General features: G+C 44.1%; 1 protein-coding gene across 6 annotated transcripts in view; it reads right to left on the bottom strand.

Moving 5' to 3' along the window:
- Positions 1-18583, bottom strand: part of FCHSD2 (FCH and double SH3 domains 2) — a 150563-nt gene that overhangs the window by 62724 nt on the left and 69256 nt on the right. For all 6 annotated transcript variants that reach the window (XM_081860316.1, XM_081860317.1, XM_081860315.1 and 3 more), the window contains exons 4-8: positions 17065-17141; positions 15171-15315; positions 9940-10073; positions 9595-9649; positions 8425-8553 (exon numbers count right to left, since the gene is read on the bottom strand). In XM_081860316.1, the coding sequence (XP_081716442.1) occupies positions 8425-8553; positions 9595-9649; positions 9940-10073; positions 15171-15315; positions 17065-17141 (540 nt within the window). The remainder of the gene's footprint in view (positions 1-8424; positions 8554-9594; positions 9650-9939; positions 10074-15170; positions 15316-17064; positions 17142-18583) is intronic.

Raw genomic sequence — 18583 nt, 5'->3', positions numbered from 1 at the left:
TGTTATAGCAGCACTTGACTTTTATTGTTTATTTAAAATAAATAAAATAAAATAAAGAAGGTATCTAAATAAGTGTGCATGCACACGAAAGCTCATACCAATAACTAACTTAGTTGGTCTCTAAGGTGCTACTGGAAGGAATTTTATTTTATTTTGTTTTGTTTCGACTATGGCAGACCAACGCGGCTACCTACCTGTAACTATTGTATATTTGTTTATTGTTTATTGGGACCTTGCTCTTCTTTCAAGGATTCCGGGGCAATGCACACAGTCCTCCGATCAACAACAACCCTGTGCAACAGGTTAGGCTGAGATATACAGTGGTGCCCCGCAAGACGAATGCCTCGCAAGATGAAAAACGCACAAGACGAAAGAGTTTTCCGTTTTTTGAATCGTTCCGCAAGACGAATTTCCCTATGGGCTTGCTTTGCAAGACGAAACGTCTTGCGAGTTCTTGCGAGTTTGTTTCCTTTTTCTTAAAGCTGCTAAGCCGCTAATAGCAGTGCTTTGCAAGACGAAAAAACCGCAAGACAAAGAGACTCGCGGAACGGATTAATTTCGTCTTGCGAGGCACCAATGTATAGGGAGTTTTATGGATAAGCCAAGACCTGAAGCCTGGTCTCCCTGGTTGAAGTCCAACACTCTCTAGTCACATCACACCATGACTTTTAATGTATTTATTAATCACAGCTATATGCAGCCCCATAACCAGAGCTCTCTAGGCAGTTCTCTGACCACTATCGGAGCTGCGAATTCCTCTGCCTGGAACAGTTGCGGAAACAAAAGACTACCCTGGATTCATGAGAGACCTGCATCTGAAGGATATTGTGACTGTGTATTCTAGGGTCTCATTTGTAGCTCACTGTAATGAGAAAGGGGGCATTACACACACACACACACACACACACACACACACACACACAAATGATGTCACAGGATCCATTTTCCTTCCAAGAGGGGAGCAGCACACACAAAATCTTCACCTTCCCAGAATGTGGGAGCACAAGACACAAGGTCCTTATAGTCTGGACCAGTAAGTAAGCTAAAGGTACAGGTAAAGGGACCCCTGACAGTTAAGTCCAGTAACGAACGACTCTGGGGTTGTGGTGCTCATCTCGCTTTACCGGCAGAGGGAGCCGGCGTACAGTTTCCGGTTCATGTAGCCAGCATGACTAAGCCACTTCTGGCGAACCAGAGCAGCGCACGGAAACGCCATTTACCTTCCCGCCGGAGAGGTACCTATTTATCTACCTGCACTTTTTGGTATGCTTTCAAACTGGTAGGTTGGCAGGAGCAGGGACTGAGCAACGGGAGCTCACTCCATCGCGGGGATTCAAACCACCGACCTTCTGATCAACAAGCCCTAGGCTCAGTGGTTTAGACCACAGCGCCAGCCGTGTCCCTGGACCAGTAAGTACTGTACATCAAATGGAGAAATAACGCCCAGTTATTATCATCCAAGGGAGAATAATTCCGTAGGGGTTAGGAGGCTGGGTCCAACAAGAGGCAGCCGTCATTGTCTTGAGACAGCTACAACATCCGCTCAGATTCTGTTTTAACCTTTAGCAGAAATCAAGGACACATTTCCAAGATTTCCAGTGCAACTGTGAAAACTGAGATGTTCAGGACATTGCACAAGACAATAGATCCCGCAGCAATGAGTGCAACGATGCAGATTCTTATACTACCCCACCCCAGGAATGAAGCTTGTACTGCGTTTAACCTCCCCCAACAGTTTCGGAAAATGATAAAGAATGGAATAGCAAGCTTTCAAGGAAAATCACAACCCATCTGTACAATGGCAAGGTCACAGCAATGGCAGAGGCATCAACAGAAGCATCTCCTCGGAAAACCTCAAGTCAGCAGCAATTAACGTGTACAATCTCTGAACTGGATCCGTTCCAGCAAAACAAGTCAGGCATCAAACAAGCACACTGTCAAACAGATCAGTGGGCAGCTGCCCCTCCGATAGAAAAGAACCACAGCACGAATTCCTGCACTTGGAAAAAATAATCTGACAAAGAGATAGAACGTGCAAAATCGCCGTTGAGAAACACAGAGGTTAGAATCAAATAATTGCAATTAAATGGTGCAAAATGCAAAACCATCTTGAAATAATGTCAGGGATTTTCATTTAGCAAAAACACCGCTGACAGCACTTGGGGGCTGCACATGGAGGCATTATGTAGCAGGGGCCGCAGAGGGCTAAACATTCTGCTTCTTCTCTCTTCTCCTCCCCCAGCGCTGGTCCTTCCGTCAAAATTAGCAGCCCTCCCATGGATCCTTTTGTAACAAAGGAAAAACATGCTGTGCCACATCTGTTTTGTTCCCAAGTTTCCAAAGTTTGGGACAGTACAAGGTGTTCTTGATTGCACACTGGAGATTGCACAAATCTGAAATGGACGCAACGTCCTGAAAGAGGGGGGAGTCCGGACCCCGTTGTCTTCAAGGTCTGAGTGGACGCAAGACCAACCCTGGGAGCTTTTGGCAAAGTTTATCTCCCAAGAATTGAAATGACCAGGTAAAGCAAGATACAAGGTTAAGGGTTCCTAGAGATCTTTCTGATCACTAAGAATTTCTGCAGCAGCCCCTGCCTGCTACCACAGACACCACGTTGTTATGATGTAACGTGGGTCTCAACATTTCCCTCCCCTTCTCTGATGGCTAGTTTTGTACATCTTCATCAAACAGTTTCCATGCCTGTTGCTTCCTTCTTTGCCGTCCTGGCTCATATGAACAAATGATGCTGCCGGAGACCAGTACAGACCACCTACTCTTGCTGGCTATAGCTCCGTCAGGCGGAGACTTCGCCTATATTCTTTTAATCAAGAGATGCCACAAACTACACCTGGGTTCTTCTGCATACAAAGCATTCATTTTGCCATTGATTTCCCAGCCTCATTTAGATATATAGTGGTACCTCGGGTTACATACGCTTCAGGTTACAGACTCCGCTAACACAGAAATAGTGCTTCAGGTTAAGAACTTTGCTTCAGGATGAGAACAGAAATCGTGCTTTGGTGGCGCAGCGGCAGCAGGAAGCCCCATTAGAGAATGTGTGCTTTTATTTAAAATGCATCTCTGGGTTATTTGTGGGGCATAGGAATTCATTCATTTTTTTCTTCAAAATATAGTCCGGCTCACCATATGGTCTGAGGGATGGTGGACCGGCCCACGGCTGAAAAAGGTTGCTGACCTAGATGAAAACATTCCTCTTCCCTCAGGCCTTTGGCTAATTAAACAATCTATAGCCTTTTAAACAGTGTGTGTGGGAGGGTTATTTTTTTGGTTTGTTGTTGTGTATTTTTGTGTTTTTATATTGTAAACTGCCCTGTGATCCTTGAAGGAAAGGTAGCATAGAAATTTAATAAATAAATAAATGTCTACTCCCAAAGAAATTCTCTGAAGACACAAATATTGCCACGGGTCATATGATGCTAGACAAATTGCTCATTGGAAATCAGATATGCTCAAGTATTTGGTGCTGAGGTTATAAAATGATTTGTATGAAACTTAAGAAGACAAGCACAGGCTAGAATAAAAACAACACGTCAGCTTAGCTATGATTTAAGGATATTGCAAATCAAAGTGCCTTGAAAGCTCATCCTGGGCTTCAAATTACTAATCCGACCAGATCATTGGATTTTCTTCTTCTTTTTTGGTCCAGCACATTTGTATTCCAAATATGTATGACAGAACTAAAATTACATCATGCTCTGCTGTGCCAAAGTGGTGTGTGTGTGTGTGTGTGTGTGTGTGTGTGTGTGAGAGAGAGAGAGAGAGAGAGAGAGAGAATGAGAGAGAGAATGTAAATAATTTAAGAAATTAAGAGGCATGGAGGGTCTCCAGGAAAAGTGACATTAAATTGATTTTTGGATCATCCTCCCAGACTGTATTAATAATTAAAACGGCATTTTGAAAAGCACACTGCACAGTTGTCTGTCTGGGGATTTAAGAGTGCCCATCTCAGTTCTCATATTTCACCCTCAAGACAAAGTCCAAGCAACGGCTCCTGCACAGGCACCACCAAAATGCACACAGGGGCTCACAATAAGGTCTGTGCGCAGAAGGGTAGTCATTAGTGACGCCGCTGAGATTTGAGCTTCTGGTGCAGCGGGGAAGGCAGGCAGCAGGCTTTGTCCTAAACCCAGTATAACGCCTGGTTCACAAATGCAGAAGCTCAATAGTGAGGAGGGGGCAAAAGTCTCCGAAATCTTCTAAGACTGTACTGGCCCAGCTGGTAAAAATCATAGAATTGTAGAGTTGGAAGAGATAATAATAATAATAATAATAATAATAATAATAATAATAATAGGTTTCCACAGCCACTCTGGGCAGCTTCCAACAAAATATTAAAATACAATAATCTATTAAACATTAAAAGCTTCCCTAAACAGGGCTGCCTTCAGATGTCTTCTAAAAGTCTGGTACAGTGGTACCTCAGGGTAAGTACTTAATTCGTTCTGGAGGTCTGTTCTTAACCTTAAACTGTTCTTAACCTGAAGCACCACTTTAGCTAGTGGGGCCTCCTGCTGCCGCCGCGCCGCTGGAGCACGATTTCTGTTCTCATCCTGAAGCAAAGTTCTTAACCTGAAGCACTATTTTTGGGTTAGCGGAGTCTGAAACCTGAAGTGTATGCAACCCGAGGTAGCACTGTAGTTTTTCTCTTTGATATCTGGTGGGAGGGTGTTCCACAGGGCAGGTGCCACTACTGAGAAGGCCCTCTGCCTGGTTCCCTGTAATTGGCTTCTCGCAGTGAGGGAACTGCCAGAAGGCCCTCGGCGCTGGACCTCAGTGTCCGGGCAGAACAATGGGGGTGGAGACCCTCCTTCAGTTATACTGGGCCGAGGCCGTTTTGGGCTTTAAAGGACAGCACCCACCGCCCACTGGCAATGCAGGAAGCTTTCTGCCCCACCTGGGGCTCAAACCCATGGCCTTGAGATTAAGAGTCTCATGCTCTACCAACTGTGCTATCCCAGTTTATGTGCTGCTGGGAAAAAACTGCAGAATAATAGGAATAATAAAAATAATAAAATTTTCTTTATATCCCGCCCTCCCCAGCCAAAGCTGGGCTCAGAGCGGCTAACAACAATAAAAGAAACACAGAAGGATTGTGTATGCAGGGAAGGCCCTGTGCCACTTTAAATTGACCCCTCCCTGGCTCCGTTCAAATGCAGTCTGGACCTAAGTGACCAAGTCCAGCTATTCATCGCATCTTTTCAGTGTCAAGTTTTGCAGTCCAATGATCCATCTAGCCTCCAGCTCCAAAAGGCGGCTATCGTTCTCTACTAGTGGTAGAGAAACCAAAAGCAGAATACATTTATTTTTCCACCTTCGCCGCATCAAGCAGTTGGTCCCTTACCTTTCCCGCCCCGACTTGGCCACAGTGATCCATGCAACGGTCATCTCCAGGCTTGACTACTGTAATTCGCTCTATGCGGGGCTGCCCTTGAAGCTGTCCCAGAAACTCCAGCGGGTGCAGAATGCTGCAGAGAGGCTCCTCACGGGGTCTCTGCCATGGGAGCATATTCACCCAGTGCTTTTCAAGCTGCACTGGCTCCCAGTGGAGTACAGGCTCAGATTTAAGGTGCTGCTTTTGACCTTTAAAGCCCTTCATGGCCTAGGACCCTCGTACCTACGAGACCGCCTCTCCCGGTATGCCCCACGGAGAGCCTCAAGGTCCATAAATAGCAACACCTTAGTGGTCCCGGGCCCTAAGGAAGTTAGATTGGCTTCAACCAGAGCCAGGGCCTTTTCAACTCTGGCCCCAGCCTGGTGGAATGCTCTGCCTCATGAGACCAGGGCCCTGCAGGATCTGATTTCTTTCCTCAGGGCCTGCAAGACAGAGTTGTTCCACCTGGCCTTTGGCTTGGAGTCAATTTGATTCCCTCCCTCCCTCTCTCCCTCTCTCTCTCTCTCTCTCTCTTTTCTTTTCCTTCTCCTCCTGCGATGAGGCTACATTTTAATATTTTAATGTTCCATTATTTTAATGTTGTATTTTATTTTTAAGTTGTAATCATTCTTCTTGTTTTTATTATTGTTTGTAAGCTGCTCTGAGCCCGGCCTTGGCTGGGGAGGGCGGGGTATAAATAAATTATTATTATTATTATTATTATTATTATTATTATTATTATTATTATTATTATTTAGCCCTGCACGCCTTGGCTCTGCGGATTTTTCTTGCAATGTTGTTGCTTCTTTATCGCTAGATGAACTGCTATTTAGTTAACAGCAGACTGGTCAGGGACAAACTTTGTTCCCCAAACTAAACCCCTGCCAGCCAAATATATTACAAAGATCCTGCAAAAACCTTTCTCATTCTGATCTATCATTGTTCTATAAATAAGCCATAGTAAAGGTAAAGGTAAAGGGACCCCTGACCATTCGTGGCTGACTCTGGGGTTGCGGCGCTCATCTCGCTTTACTGGCTGAGGGAGTCGGCATACAGCTTCCGGGTCATGTGGCCAGCATGACTAAGCTGCTTCTGGCGAACCAGAGCAGCGCACGGAAACGCTGTTTACCTTTCCACTGGAGTGGTACCTATTTATCTACTTGCACTTTGACGTGCTTTTGAACTGCTAGGTTGGCAGGAGCAGGGACCGAGCAACGGGAGTTCACCCCGTTGTGGTGACCGCTTACCTTCTGAACGGCAAGTCCTAGGCTCTGTGGTTTAATCCACAGAGCCACCCGCGTCCCTCTAATCAGCCATACATTGCTTCAAAGCCTGCTATTACTACTGCACAGAGGGTTTTTTGGGCCAGGGGTGGGGATGGTAATAGATGCTGCATACTGTGGAGAATCTCCAGACTGTTTACAAAAGATCAATTCAAATCTACCACCGGACAGCTGATGACTGGGGACAGGGTAGAAAAAGCTCAGTCATTTAACACCATTTTACGGACACACATTAAAAACCAGACTGAGATTTTGTGTGCTCAAAAGGTTTGTGCATGCCAAGTGGAGTGCCCTCTCTTGGTGGGGCATTCATGCCATTCAGACCACAGCGCCTTTGGGACACCACTCAGCATGGTAAAGGGGTAACCACAAGTCCAAAGGCTCTCTGAGCAAGCAGAACTAATTCCCGAGTTTTTTAGATCCAGGCTGCAGAATACTCAATGTGCACCAATTCAACATTAAGTGATGCATCACGTTCCACACTGGCTCAATTCATAGAATCATAGAATCATAGAATCCTAGAGTTGGAAGAGACCACAAGGGCCATCGAGTCCAACCCCCTGCCAAGCAGGAAACACCATCAGAGCACTCCTGACATATGGTTGTCAAGCCTCTGCTTAAAGACCTCCAAAGAAGGAGACTCCACCACACTCCTTGGCAGCAAATTCCACTGTCGAACAGCTCTTACTGTCAGGAAGTTCTTCCTAATGTTTAGCTGGAATCTTCTTTCTTGTAGTTTGGAACCATTGCTCCATGTCCGCTTCTCTGGAGCAGCAGAAAACAACCTTTCTCCCTCCTCTATGTGACATCCTTTTATATATTTGAACATGGCTATCATATCACCCCTTAACCTCCTCTTCTCCAGGCTAAACATGCCCAGCTCCCTTAGCCGTTCCTCATAAGGCATCGTTTCCAGGCCTTTGACCATTTTGGTTGCCCTCCTCTGGACACGTTCCAGTTTGTCAGTGTCCTTCTTGAACTGTGGTGCCCAGAACTGGACACAGTACTCCAGGTGAGGTCTGACCAGAGCAGAATACAGTGGCACTATTACTTCCCTTGATCTAGATGCTATACTCCTATTGATGCAGCCCAGAATTGCATTGGCTTTTTTAGCTGCCGCGTCACACTGTTGGCTCATGTCAAGTTTGTGGTCAACCAAGACTCCTAGATCTTTTTCACATGTACTGCTCTGAAGCCAGGTGTCACCCATCTTGTATTTTCACCCATATTGTATTCAGACATTAACACCAAGCACTAACCATAGGTTTAGGACCCAAATCATGGTCTGAGCTTTCAAATGCGCACTATCCAAAAGTGACTTGGAGGGGTTTACCCGCTTTCACCAACGATCTTCTCAGCACCAACAATGGCCTGTAAAATCCAACTATGATTTCCAGTGCTGGTTTACAGATGACCACAAACCAAACTATCAAGTCAAACATCATACTCTGACTTCAGTAACACATACAGGCACGGTCTGATATATGAACTGACCCATTTTCTCTACTCATCATCTAGGGGGTTTGTAACTTGACAGTGTTTAAACATAGTTACAGCTTTATTTGGCTGGTATTACACAGTAAGGAAGCATAGAAATATTTCTGAATCTTCCAAAATCTTAAAACACAACATGAACTTAAGTGCAAAGCAATAGCGCTCTTATATTATTCCAGCATTGTATCATATAACAGAATCTGTAACACAGAGGGGGAAATATAAATTATTTGATTAAATTTTATCTGCCATTACCTTCATAATATTTACTAAGTCTGTCTGATAGTAGCGATCTTGGTGTGCATTCGCGGCTGCTAAAGTGAGAAGGTAGTCATTCCTCGCGTGAGTAGCTTTGGAATTACACTCAGACCGTCGTGCTTTTAACTATATCAATAAAACAAAATTAGTTGGTAAACAAATGATGAGCAATGATTAAGACATGAAAGTTTAACATTGTGAAGCAGTAAGAGAATGAAGTTTAACAGCCCAGTATATCTTTCCAATGATACCTGCTGCAATTCTTTATGGACTAGAATAGGTATCTAATTAGATACACTAAAATAAGCAGGGTACAAATATATAATACTTGTCATTTATGCGCTAAGTATTGAGGGATCGAAACACTTCGTGTATGTTCTTTTACTAACAACCCCACAGAGCAGATCATTATCCCCACAATATAAACGAAAGGCTAAGCTTGTGACATAGTGGGTTACTTAATGTCACCGGTGGAGATTTTAACTTCATTGGGGACAACCATGCATAACACTACCCCTAAATGGCTCTAGTAAGGAACATAAATAATATATTTTATGAAGGTTGCTTAAGTACTGCATAACAACAAGAAGAATTGCCTGCCACTCCTATAATCTGAGATGGAATCTGAGGCTTTGCCCTTTTGCCTTCTGCAAATTGTGTATTACAGAATGTTCTCAGTGCAAAAAAAAATTGTCCTGCCATAAGCAGACTAACTGGGCTGGCAAAGTAGCTACAGGAGACACTTTGCTGTACACAATGAGGTAAGCAAAACAAGACCATATTAAATATAATCAGGTAAACAGGCTAACTGGCCAAAGCCAAGAGCTCTGCTAAAACCCTGCTTGTTAAACCCAGCAGGTGGGAAGGGTTTGGCACTGGGCAGTATTTCCTCCTCTGGGAAGAGGTCAGAGTTGCACTTGTGGCAGAGATGGAAAAAGTTCTCACAGATTATAGACAGCTATATCTTGATGCTGATGAGAAATGCTTAAGAACTTCAAATTCCTGGGTTGTTCTTAATGGATTCTAATGTACTGTTACACCTGCAACTAGAAAACAAGCCTGCCCTGGTCACAGTTTGGCCAGTTTAATGAGGCTCTGCTTTAGGGATATTTCTAGCTCACCCTCTAGACCCAATATATCCCTAGAATTATAATGTGCAACACTCACCTTTACACTTGCTTTCTGTAAGCTTATCCTTGACTGAAAAAGACTAAGTTTAGACCTGTGAACGAAAGTAAGACAATCGATCAGCAGATGTCTAAAACAGGCATTACATTTAGAAAGCAGCTCATTTGAAGATGCTTATCTTCCCCAATATGGATGTAACATAGACACAGCACTGGAGAAAATGGAGACAACTCTTTCCTAGCGACTGGATTCGATTCTAAAGGTGACCAGCAGAGTGCCTGTTTACAGGCTTGAATTACATCACTAATATTCAAGCAGGTTGCATTACATAAAGCTATTTTAAACACATTTAGACGCAGGAACTGTAGACACGTCGTTACATACTTGGCCTCAATATCGGCCTTTTCACGGACAGCATGAGCCATCTGCTCTGTTTCGAAGTACTTCTTCTTGCCCTTAGCTAAATCTTTGACCGTCTCTTGCAATTCGGCCTGGATTCTGGTCAGCTGGTCCACACACTGAACAAAAAAGAACACACAAGAGAGGAAAAACTATTATTGCTATCATCATCAAAGTAGAACAGTCGCTACTACTGTATCCCTAATTCAAAACAACAACAACAAAACCTTCCATTCTGAACATATTGACACAGAGTATTCGTATTTTGTACATGCTGCTGCAAGCTGACATTGTCTACTATGGGAACATTGCAGACTGTAACCACAGCCAGTGCAAACTGTTATACTTGGGAAGATGACGCAGGCAAAAAGGTTTAACAGATGCTCAGCACATAGCAAGAAATTGCACTGCCAGCATAGCAAGTAATTGCACTTACTCCATGGCCATAGGATGCTGTAATGGCCACTGGGATAAATGGTTTTTTAAAGAGCACTGAAGAGGAGGTGTTCTCCTGATCACCGCCAGCTATAATAGCCAGAAATACAACTCCATTTTCAGGGACCCCACACACGGGGGGATGAGTTTCTCCATCAAACATTATTTGAGATCATCCCTGGAGCACCAGGTAGGGCACAATCTGTGGAGATGGACCATTGGTTTATCTTGGATTTCTGTGTATGTGTGACTAGGTTACCTTGACTCTCAGGAAGTTCACCTCAAAGAATGGCTCTTACTCCAGAACATAAATCTTCCCAAGGCAAATTCTCATATAAGAGTTATTTTTGTGACGTGCTGATTTGTGAGTGTTGCAGATGCTACATGGCATGTGTCAGAGAACTGCCACCAGAGCCAAAGGGAGAGAGAGGGCTCCAGAGGGATTCCGGAGAGCGTCCCGGGATGGGGAGAAGCAGCCCATCTTTTGGGGGGGGGAAATCAGCGTAGCACCAGTGGAGAAGGGGGGGCAGATGGGGGAATCAGCGAGGGGGTCCCATGACTCATCGCCGGGGACCAGTGGGGAGAGCACGGGTCCTCCGCTGCCCAAACCCTCCTTGCGCAGAAGGCTTCTGCGCAGGGAGAGTAGGAGGAGACTAGGCGTCAAAGAGCTTTGCTGGAAGAAGTTCAAGAAACGCCCACTGACGGATTCTGCCAGCGATTGAGACAGCCACGGGTGAGTGGCTGTCCAGACGGAAAAGGTTCACTCAGGCAACCCTGCCAGGTGTGGTGCCAGTTTACGCACGAGCAACCCCTAGAACCATTACAGCATGTAATGTGTGTGTTATAGACAGCAGCTCTCCCTGCATAACACACACACACACACACACACACACACACACACACACACACACAGAAATGTGCGCTTAAGTCACGTTTGGAACTCCAAGAGAGGCATGCAGCTACCATTTGCAGTCTCTCCAGATCTATGACAATGGTCTCCAAATTTTCATTGATCTTTCTTGGAAAAATTACAACACCAATTTTGCAGAATGCAAGCGAAGCAACGAATAGATGCCATTTCTTGTGACCTCACCGTTGCGGATACAGGGAACAAGTACAATAATTAATTTCGGATCTGCTATTTATATGAGAATGTCTTTTGATATATCGGAAGAGGAGGAGGGCCTAGGAGAGCTGTCTACCAGCTTCGGCTGATGTGCCAGTTACAGTCTTTGCCGGACAAGGACGGCAATATTAACCTTGAGATTGACTACTGCAATGTGCTCTCTGGGGAGTTTTGCTTCAGGGTAGTCCAGAAACTGCAGGGAATGCAGAACTCAGCAGATAGGTTATGTCAGGGAACTGACATCGGAGCGAGAGATGGAGGCAAGGCTCCCGAGCGATGCAGGAGAGGGGACCAGCAGAGGGGAAGGAATTCAGCGCAACACCAGCAGAGAAGGGAGGGAGATGGAGGATTCGGAGAGGGGTCTCCAAGACTCTTCGCCCGAAACTAGTGGAGAGAGCGCAGGCACACCTCTGCCCAGTCCTTCCTTGCGCAGAAGAGTTCCGCGCAGGGAGAGTAGGCAGAGATTGGGCGTCAAACAGCTTCTATGCTGGAAGAGGTTCAAGAAACGCCCACTGACGGATTCTGCAAGCGACTGACCGGCCACGAAGTGGAGGGCTGTCAGCCAAGGCATGGTTAGCCAGGCAATCTAGCCGAAAGTAACGGCAACTTACGCACAAGTAACCCCTTATAACCATTACAGGTTACTACATGGTGCAGCCTACCAGAAGCTTGTCCTCATACAATCACACTGGCTGCCAGAATATTACCAGGCCAGGTTGAAGCACAAGGTGCTAATTAGCTAGAGGCCTGCTTATCTGAGGAAGTACCTTGTCCTGTACCCTTGAGATCTACGGATCAAACCCTCCTGGTTGTTCTGGCACCTGCATCTGAACATCCTGTGGCCTCTTTGCTGTGACACTCAGCCTTTGGCATTCCTTCCCCCCTGAAGCATGACAAGCGCCCATCTCAACTGTGTTCTGACATCTGTTACAGACCTATCTTTCTGTTTTTAGATTTCTCTACTGCGCTCGTTTCTCTACTGTGATGTTCCCTGTTGTTGTTTTAATATACACTGTTTTAATACATTCTGTAAACCACCCTGGAATTTGATAATTAAGGGCACCATGTAAATATTTTAAACCAACCAACATAAAGAAAGGAGTGGGTAGGGTGAGCCGGGATACAAAAACCTTTGGTTAAGGCAACTCATACTTCTATACTGATGCACACAGGGCTTAAAACGGACCTGTCCAACACATGTAAATTAAGTGCTGCATTCTTTAAGAAGCTGCTGCACTGCTGCACAAGTACACCCAAGATTTAGGACTAAAAAGTCCCGACAATAACGGATTGGCATAACAAGCTACAAGAATTTGCTGAAATGGCGCAGTTGACAAACAGCCTGAGAGGCAATTCAAAACAAAAATTTATGGAAAAGTGGGATAGATATAAGATATATGTTCAAAAATACAGTAAAGGTTCACTATCTATGCTAGCACTCGATTGACGTTGGAGAGAGACTGAGTTGAGAAATAAGACCAAGGGTACATATTGATATAGGAATGTATTAGATAAAATGTAAAGAAATGTACCATAATAAGAGTACAGTCATTTGTAAAAAAGGAATATACAACGGGATAGACAGGAAGTCCAAAGTGTTGGTGCATATATGATTTTTGGAATAGTTTTTTGTCTTTTGTGTTTTTTCTTTAGGTATATAAACTTTGTAAATAAACTTTGTATACATGCTGAAAATTATATTATAATAAGCCTTGTAATGTAATATGATAATGTTTACTGATGTAACATAAGAATGTTAATAAATAAATAAAACTAAAAAAAGAAAGAAAAAAATAGGACTAAAACACACAATACACACAAATGCTTTTGAACAAAACCCAGGCAAGCTGCTTATTTGGGAGGATGTGACTTGAACTGAAACAAAGAGGGATGATAAGCTTCTCCCAGTCGCTGCTTTTCAACTGCATTTACACACACATGCACAAGTTCAGGACATGATTATTCTTCCACACATGCATCTAGAACCGAGCAGAGGCGAGAAGCAGCTTCAGGGGTGATTTGAAGGAGAAAAGCGGGGATTGGAGGAATAATTAAATAGTCTTCTCCTGTCACCTCTCCACTGGCCTTTCCCCAAAGATGTTTTACCCTGTGAGATGCAGTTAAATTAGCGACACATGGTTTTGAACTACCGTATTTTCCGGCGTATAAGACGACTGGGCGTATAAGACGACCTCCAACTTTTCTAGTTAAAATATAGAGTTTGGGATATACTCGTCGTATAAGACTACCCCTCTTCCAACACACAGCAAATATTTTTTTTAAAAAAAAAACTGGGCATATAAGATGACTTCCAACTTTTCCAGTTAAAATATAGAGTTTGGGATATACTCGTCGTATAAGACTACCCATCTTCCAACACACAGAAAATAAACGGAAATCTGCTCCACTTCCCAGTAGCCGGGGGTGCGCTTAATGCTGTTGTTGGTTCCCTGCCTTTGTTGTGAGCCTTTCCTTTTCTTTTACTCAGGGGCTGCTTGGGCCACGTGTCTAGCTGCTGGGGCAACGTGAGGCTGCCATTTTGGACCACGTGGTCTACTACCGGGAGCGGTTAGGGTCATTCTGTTGCTGGTGATTGGGGAGGCACCTGGGGCCAATTTTCAAGCGTATTTCTGCTTCATCTAGAGAGCCTGGTGTCCTCTGATTTAATTTACTCTCGTTTTGTCCTTTGGTGGGGAGTTGCTGCTGTAAGCCGGCGTATAAGACAACCCCCGACTTTTGAGAAGATTTTCCTGGGTTAAAAAGTAGTCTTATATGCCAGAAAATACATTAAGTTCTATCCTAACACTGACCTGCAACCCATTTACCCAATGCAAAATTAATTGCCACGATGTCACTTTAAAACCAGCTGAAGATTAGCATCTAAACTGATGAATTGGTACTTTTTACACACTGGACATGTTTCAGGTACACATACATGAAACATATTGCTACAAAGCTAGGAGACTGACCCTTCAGCTACTGAATCATTTTTCAAAAAAAGAGGAAAAGGAAAGGAAAAGAAAAAAAAGGAAAAGTAACATTTGCCTCCTTTAATCAGAATAGCCCCCTTTGTGTATTAAGGCACAAGGTTGCCTCTGTACTGATTTTTCTGGCCAGCTGCCTGGGATGCCTTTACAGGATGTGGCTGAATCATCTCGATTTCCGCTACACCCTTAGATCCTTCAATAATTCCTCAAACATTTTAAAAAGGTACCACACCTTAAATTCAAAGCCTACCCCAGACTAACTGGGAAAAGTTCAAAGCTACCTCCAAAGATGCTTATTTTTCATAGATTTTTTTGCAGCGGCACAAGATGTATTTGATTTCATTGAGAAAGCAAGCTGTGATGCCTGTTCTCCCCCAGCTATTTCAGCTAAAATACAAGGCACATGATGGTACTTTGTTGCTTCAGAAAAAAGAAACTCAGTTTTAACTTCAACAGAAAGCATCTGTGTACATCATCTCAAGAGTGGTAGAGTTGAGTCAGGTCTTAAGGTCATCTGGCTCAATCGCTAAACCCCTTTGCCTCAGATGAAACACACTTAACAAAATAACCTTAGTGGGGGGGTACATCTCCCCCTCACTCCTCTCTCTTCAAATCTGCACCCTGGAACACAAACGTTTGAAACATCAGACGAACTGTTAGGACAATACCTTCTTCAGCTGCTGTTCTTTAAAACACTTGACTGCCCTGGCAGGTTCAGAAATTAGGTTCTTGTAATTTTCACAGATATTGAGTCTGGATTGAGCCACTTGCACTGTGCCTTCAAGAAACGATTTCCACACTGGATACATGCTCCTAAAATACAAAAACAAAAAAGGGGAGAGAGAGAGAGAGAGAAGGTTGGTATCACTTGCGCCAGTTAATGGGCTGTTGGAACCATCAAAGGCCTGCTGTGATAAGCTTGCTAGGCAATTTGAGGACAAATCGCTCATCTTCATGCTGCCGAAATCCTGTCTTTGGTGAGGTGTCTTACTCGAGTCTGTGGAATCAGTTTCAGTTATTGAGGCCTGACAATGGGGATAAAGCGACTCTGGCTGTCCATTCCACTACTTGCCCTCTTGACCCTTGCCCTTCCTGGCTTATCCATGAAAGGGTGGGGGAGGAATGAGCAGGTGGATCCAGGGGGTAGTTGGCATATTCTTGCATGAGGGTGAGGTGTGCAGCACTTTGAAGGAGACAGTGCCCTTGGAACCATCTCTGCCCATGAGATCCAGGAGCTTTAAAGAGTGCCCATCACCGGCTTCAGCTACAGCATCAACTGTACCTTTTCCTGGACAAATACGAGAAAGACAAATATGTCTATTTTTACATGCCTTCTACTGTATCTACATCTTATTTGCCTTTTTCACTGTACTAAAAAGCTGCAACCTTTCCTTACAGGGAAGTTGTTTCAACCCCACGATAATTCTGATATTTTACAGGGAAAAGTGTTCTCTCCACTCTTGAGGTTGCAAAGCACAGCACTCACTCTCCTCTCTATTTAAATCTCCCTTTGTGTAGAGATTTTCAAAAGGGTTCATAGAATCATAGAATCCTAGAGTTGGAAGAGACCACAAGGGCCATCGAGTCCAACCCCCTGCCAAGCAGGAAACACCATCAGAGCACTCCTGACATATGGTTGTCAAGCCTCTGCTTAAAGACCTCCAAAGAAGGAGACTCCACCACACTCCTTGGCAGCAAATTCCACTGTCAAACAGCTCTTACTGTCAGGAAGTTCCTCCTAATGTTTAGGTGGAATCTTCTTTCTTGTAGTTTGGAACCATTGCTCCGTGTCCGCTTCTCTGGAGCAGCAGAAAACAACCTTTCTCCCTCCTCTATGTGACATCCTTTTATATATTTGAACATGGCTATCATATCACCCCTTAACCTCCTCTTCTCCAGGCTAAACATGCCCAGCTCCCTTAGCCGTTCCTCATAAGGCATCGTTTCCAGGCCTTTGACCATTTTGGTTGCCCTCCTCTGGACATGTTCCAGTTTGTCAGTGTCCTTCTTGAACTGTGGTGCCCAGAACTGGACACAGTACTCCAGGTGAGGTCTGACCAGAGCAGAATACAGTGGCACTATTACTTCCCTTGATCTAGAGGCTATACTCCTATTGATGCAGCCCAGAATTGCATTGGCTTTTTTAGCTGCCGCGTCACACTGTTGGCTCATGTCAAGTTTGTGGTGAACCAAGACTCCTAGATCCTTTTCACATGTACTGCTCTCAAGCCAGGTGTCACCCATCTTGTATTTGTGCCTCTCATTTTTTTTTGCCCAAGTGCAATACTTTACATTTCTCCCTGTTAAAATTCATCTTGTTTGATTTGGCCGAGTTCTCTAATCTGTCAAGGTTGTTTTGAAGTGTGATCCTGTCCTCTATGAAAAATAAGCTTCCACCAGCAGGGGCATCCTTTGCTCCAGAATTCTGCTCTGGGGATGGCTCCTACCCACAGAAGCCAAGTTGGGATACAAGTCCATATAGAATATCTGTAAGAAAATAAAGAGCATTTGATCTTATGCATGGAATGCCGTCGGCAACGCAAGTGAACTTGCTGAAATTACCTGAAGTCATGTCGATCATCAGCTTTTATTCCAGGCCACTCTTTCTTTAAGTACTGACTAGCCAATTTCTGAATGCCCTGTTTAAGAGAGAGAGAGAGAGAGAGAGAGAGAGAGAAAGAGAGAGAGAGTTATTATTTACAAATGAATTTGGACTCTTGGCATTTCTCCAAAATATTAAATATGGTTTTTCAGGAGGTGTTGAATTCCCTCTATTTGAATTCCCAACAGGGCCAGCAACCCAAAACAAATCTACACTCTCAAAGAATTGCATAGCATACCCTCATGGATCACAGCAGTGATGGCTACTAAGATGCTTCATGGCGCACATTCACGACAGGAGTTAAATACTGGTAGCATGAAAGCATGTGTTGCTTGCTGCATTTGTTTCACAGAAAGCCTATGCCCCAAAGTGGCTTGTGTTTATGCCTGTCACTCCTAAGACTAGTTTTTGCCGTCAATTTCAATGAAGTTGGTAACCTTGCGGAGAGATTTTCCTGAAGAGCATCAGTGGCAATTTTAGCTGTGTATTTAACGCTATTTTATTACTACTAGTGTTTAAGAAATCCAACTATTTCAATAAAAAAATTATATGTAGCATATGTATGTAGGTAAAAGGTAAAGGTAAAGGGACCCCTGACCATTAGGTCCAGTCGTGGCCGACTTGGGGGTTGCGGCGCTCATCTTGCTTTATTGGCCGAGGGAGCCGGCGTACAGCTTCCAGGTCATATGGCCAGCATGACTAAGCCGCTTCTGGCGAACTAGAGCAGCGCACGGAAACGCCGTTTACCTTCCCGCTGGAGCGGTACCTATTTATCTACTTGCACTTTGACGTGCTTTTGAACTGCTAGGTTGGCAGGAGCAGGGACCGAGCAACGGGAGTTCACCCTGTTGTGGTGATTCGAACCGACAACCTTCTGATCGGCAAGCCCTAGGCTCTGTGGTTTAACCCACAGCGCCACCCGCGTCCCTATGTATGTAGGTAGTGTATGGCTATTAGGTAACACAGCCTTTACTTATGGTTGAAGCAGGAAAAGGTTTCACATATACACTAAAGGCTTGAATGAAGTTAAATTTGGTTGTACGTTTTAATAACTGGCCTGTAAAAGATTGTATCCATAAATAACACTTCAATAAGTTTTGTGGAGATTCATTTTTGTGGCTTTGGATTTGTGAATGCAGATTTTAAAATTAATTTAATGAGTGATTGTTGACATTTTTCAGTTTACCCAGGAAGGCTGCTTATAATGGAAATTTGAAGTAAATGCTTTACTTCCCTTCTTTGACTCTTCAGCGGTGAATATTGCTATCCTGTTTTTTTATGCATAGTTGCTTATTCTGACTTTAAGTTCCTTTAAAAACCAGTTTTGTTTAGTTTTTCTGATGTTATATTAGGCGACTGTTGAAGACCTTCTGTTGAAACGTATTTGACTTACATTAAAATATACTGTACAGGACTGGCCTAATAAGGATTTATTACTGGGTTGTTTGTAAATATAGTGTTTATTTTACTGTAATAAGG

The sequence above is a fragment of the Podarcis erhardii genome (genome assembly GCF_964252035.2).
Source record: "Podarcis erhardii genome assembly, chromosome: 4".
Classification (NCBI taxonomy): domain Eukaryota; kingdom Metazoa; phylum Chordata; class Lepidosauria; order Squamata; family Lacertidae; genus Podarcis; species Podarcis erhardii.
This window is presented reverse-complemented; position numbering and strand designations above follow the sequence as displayed.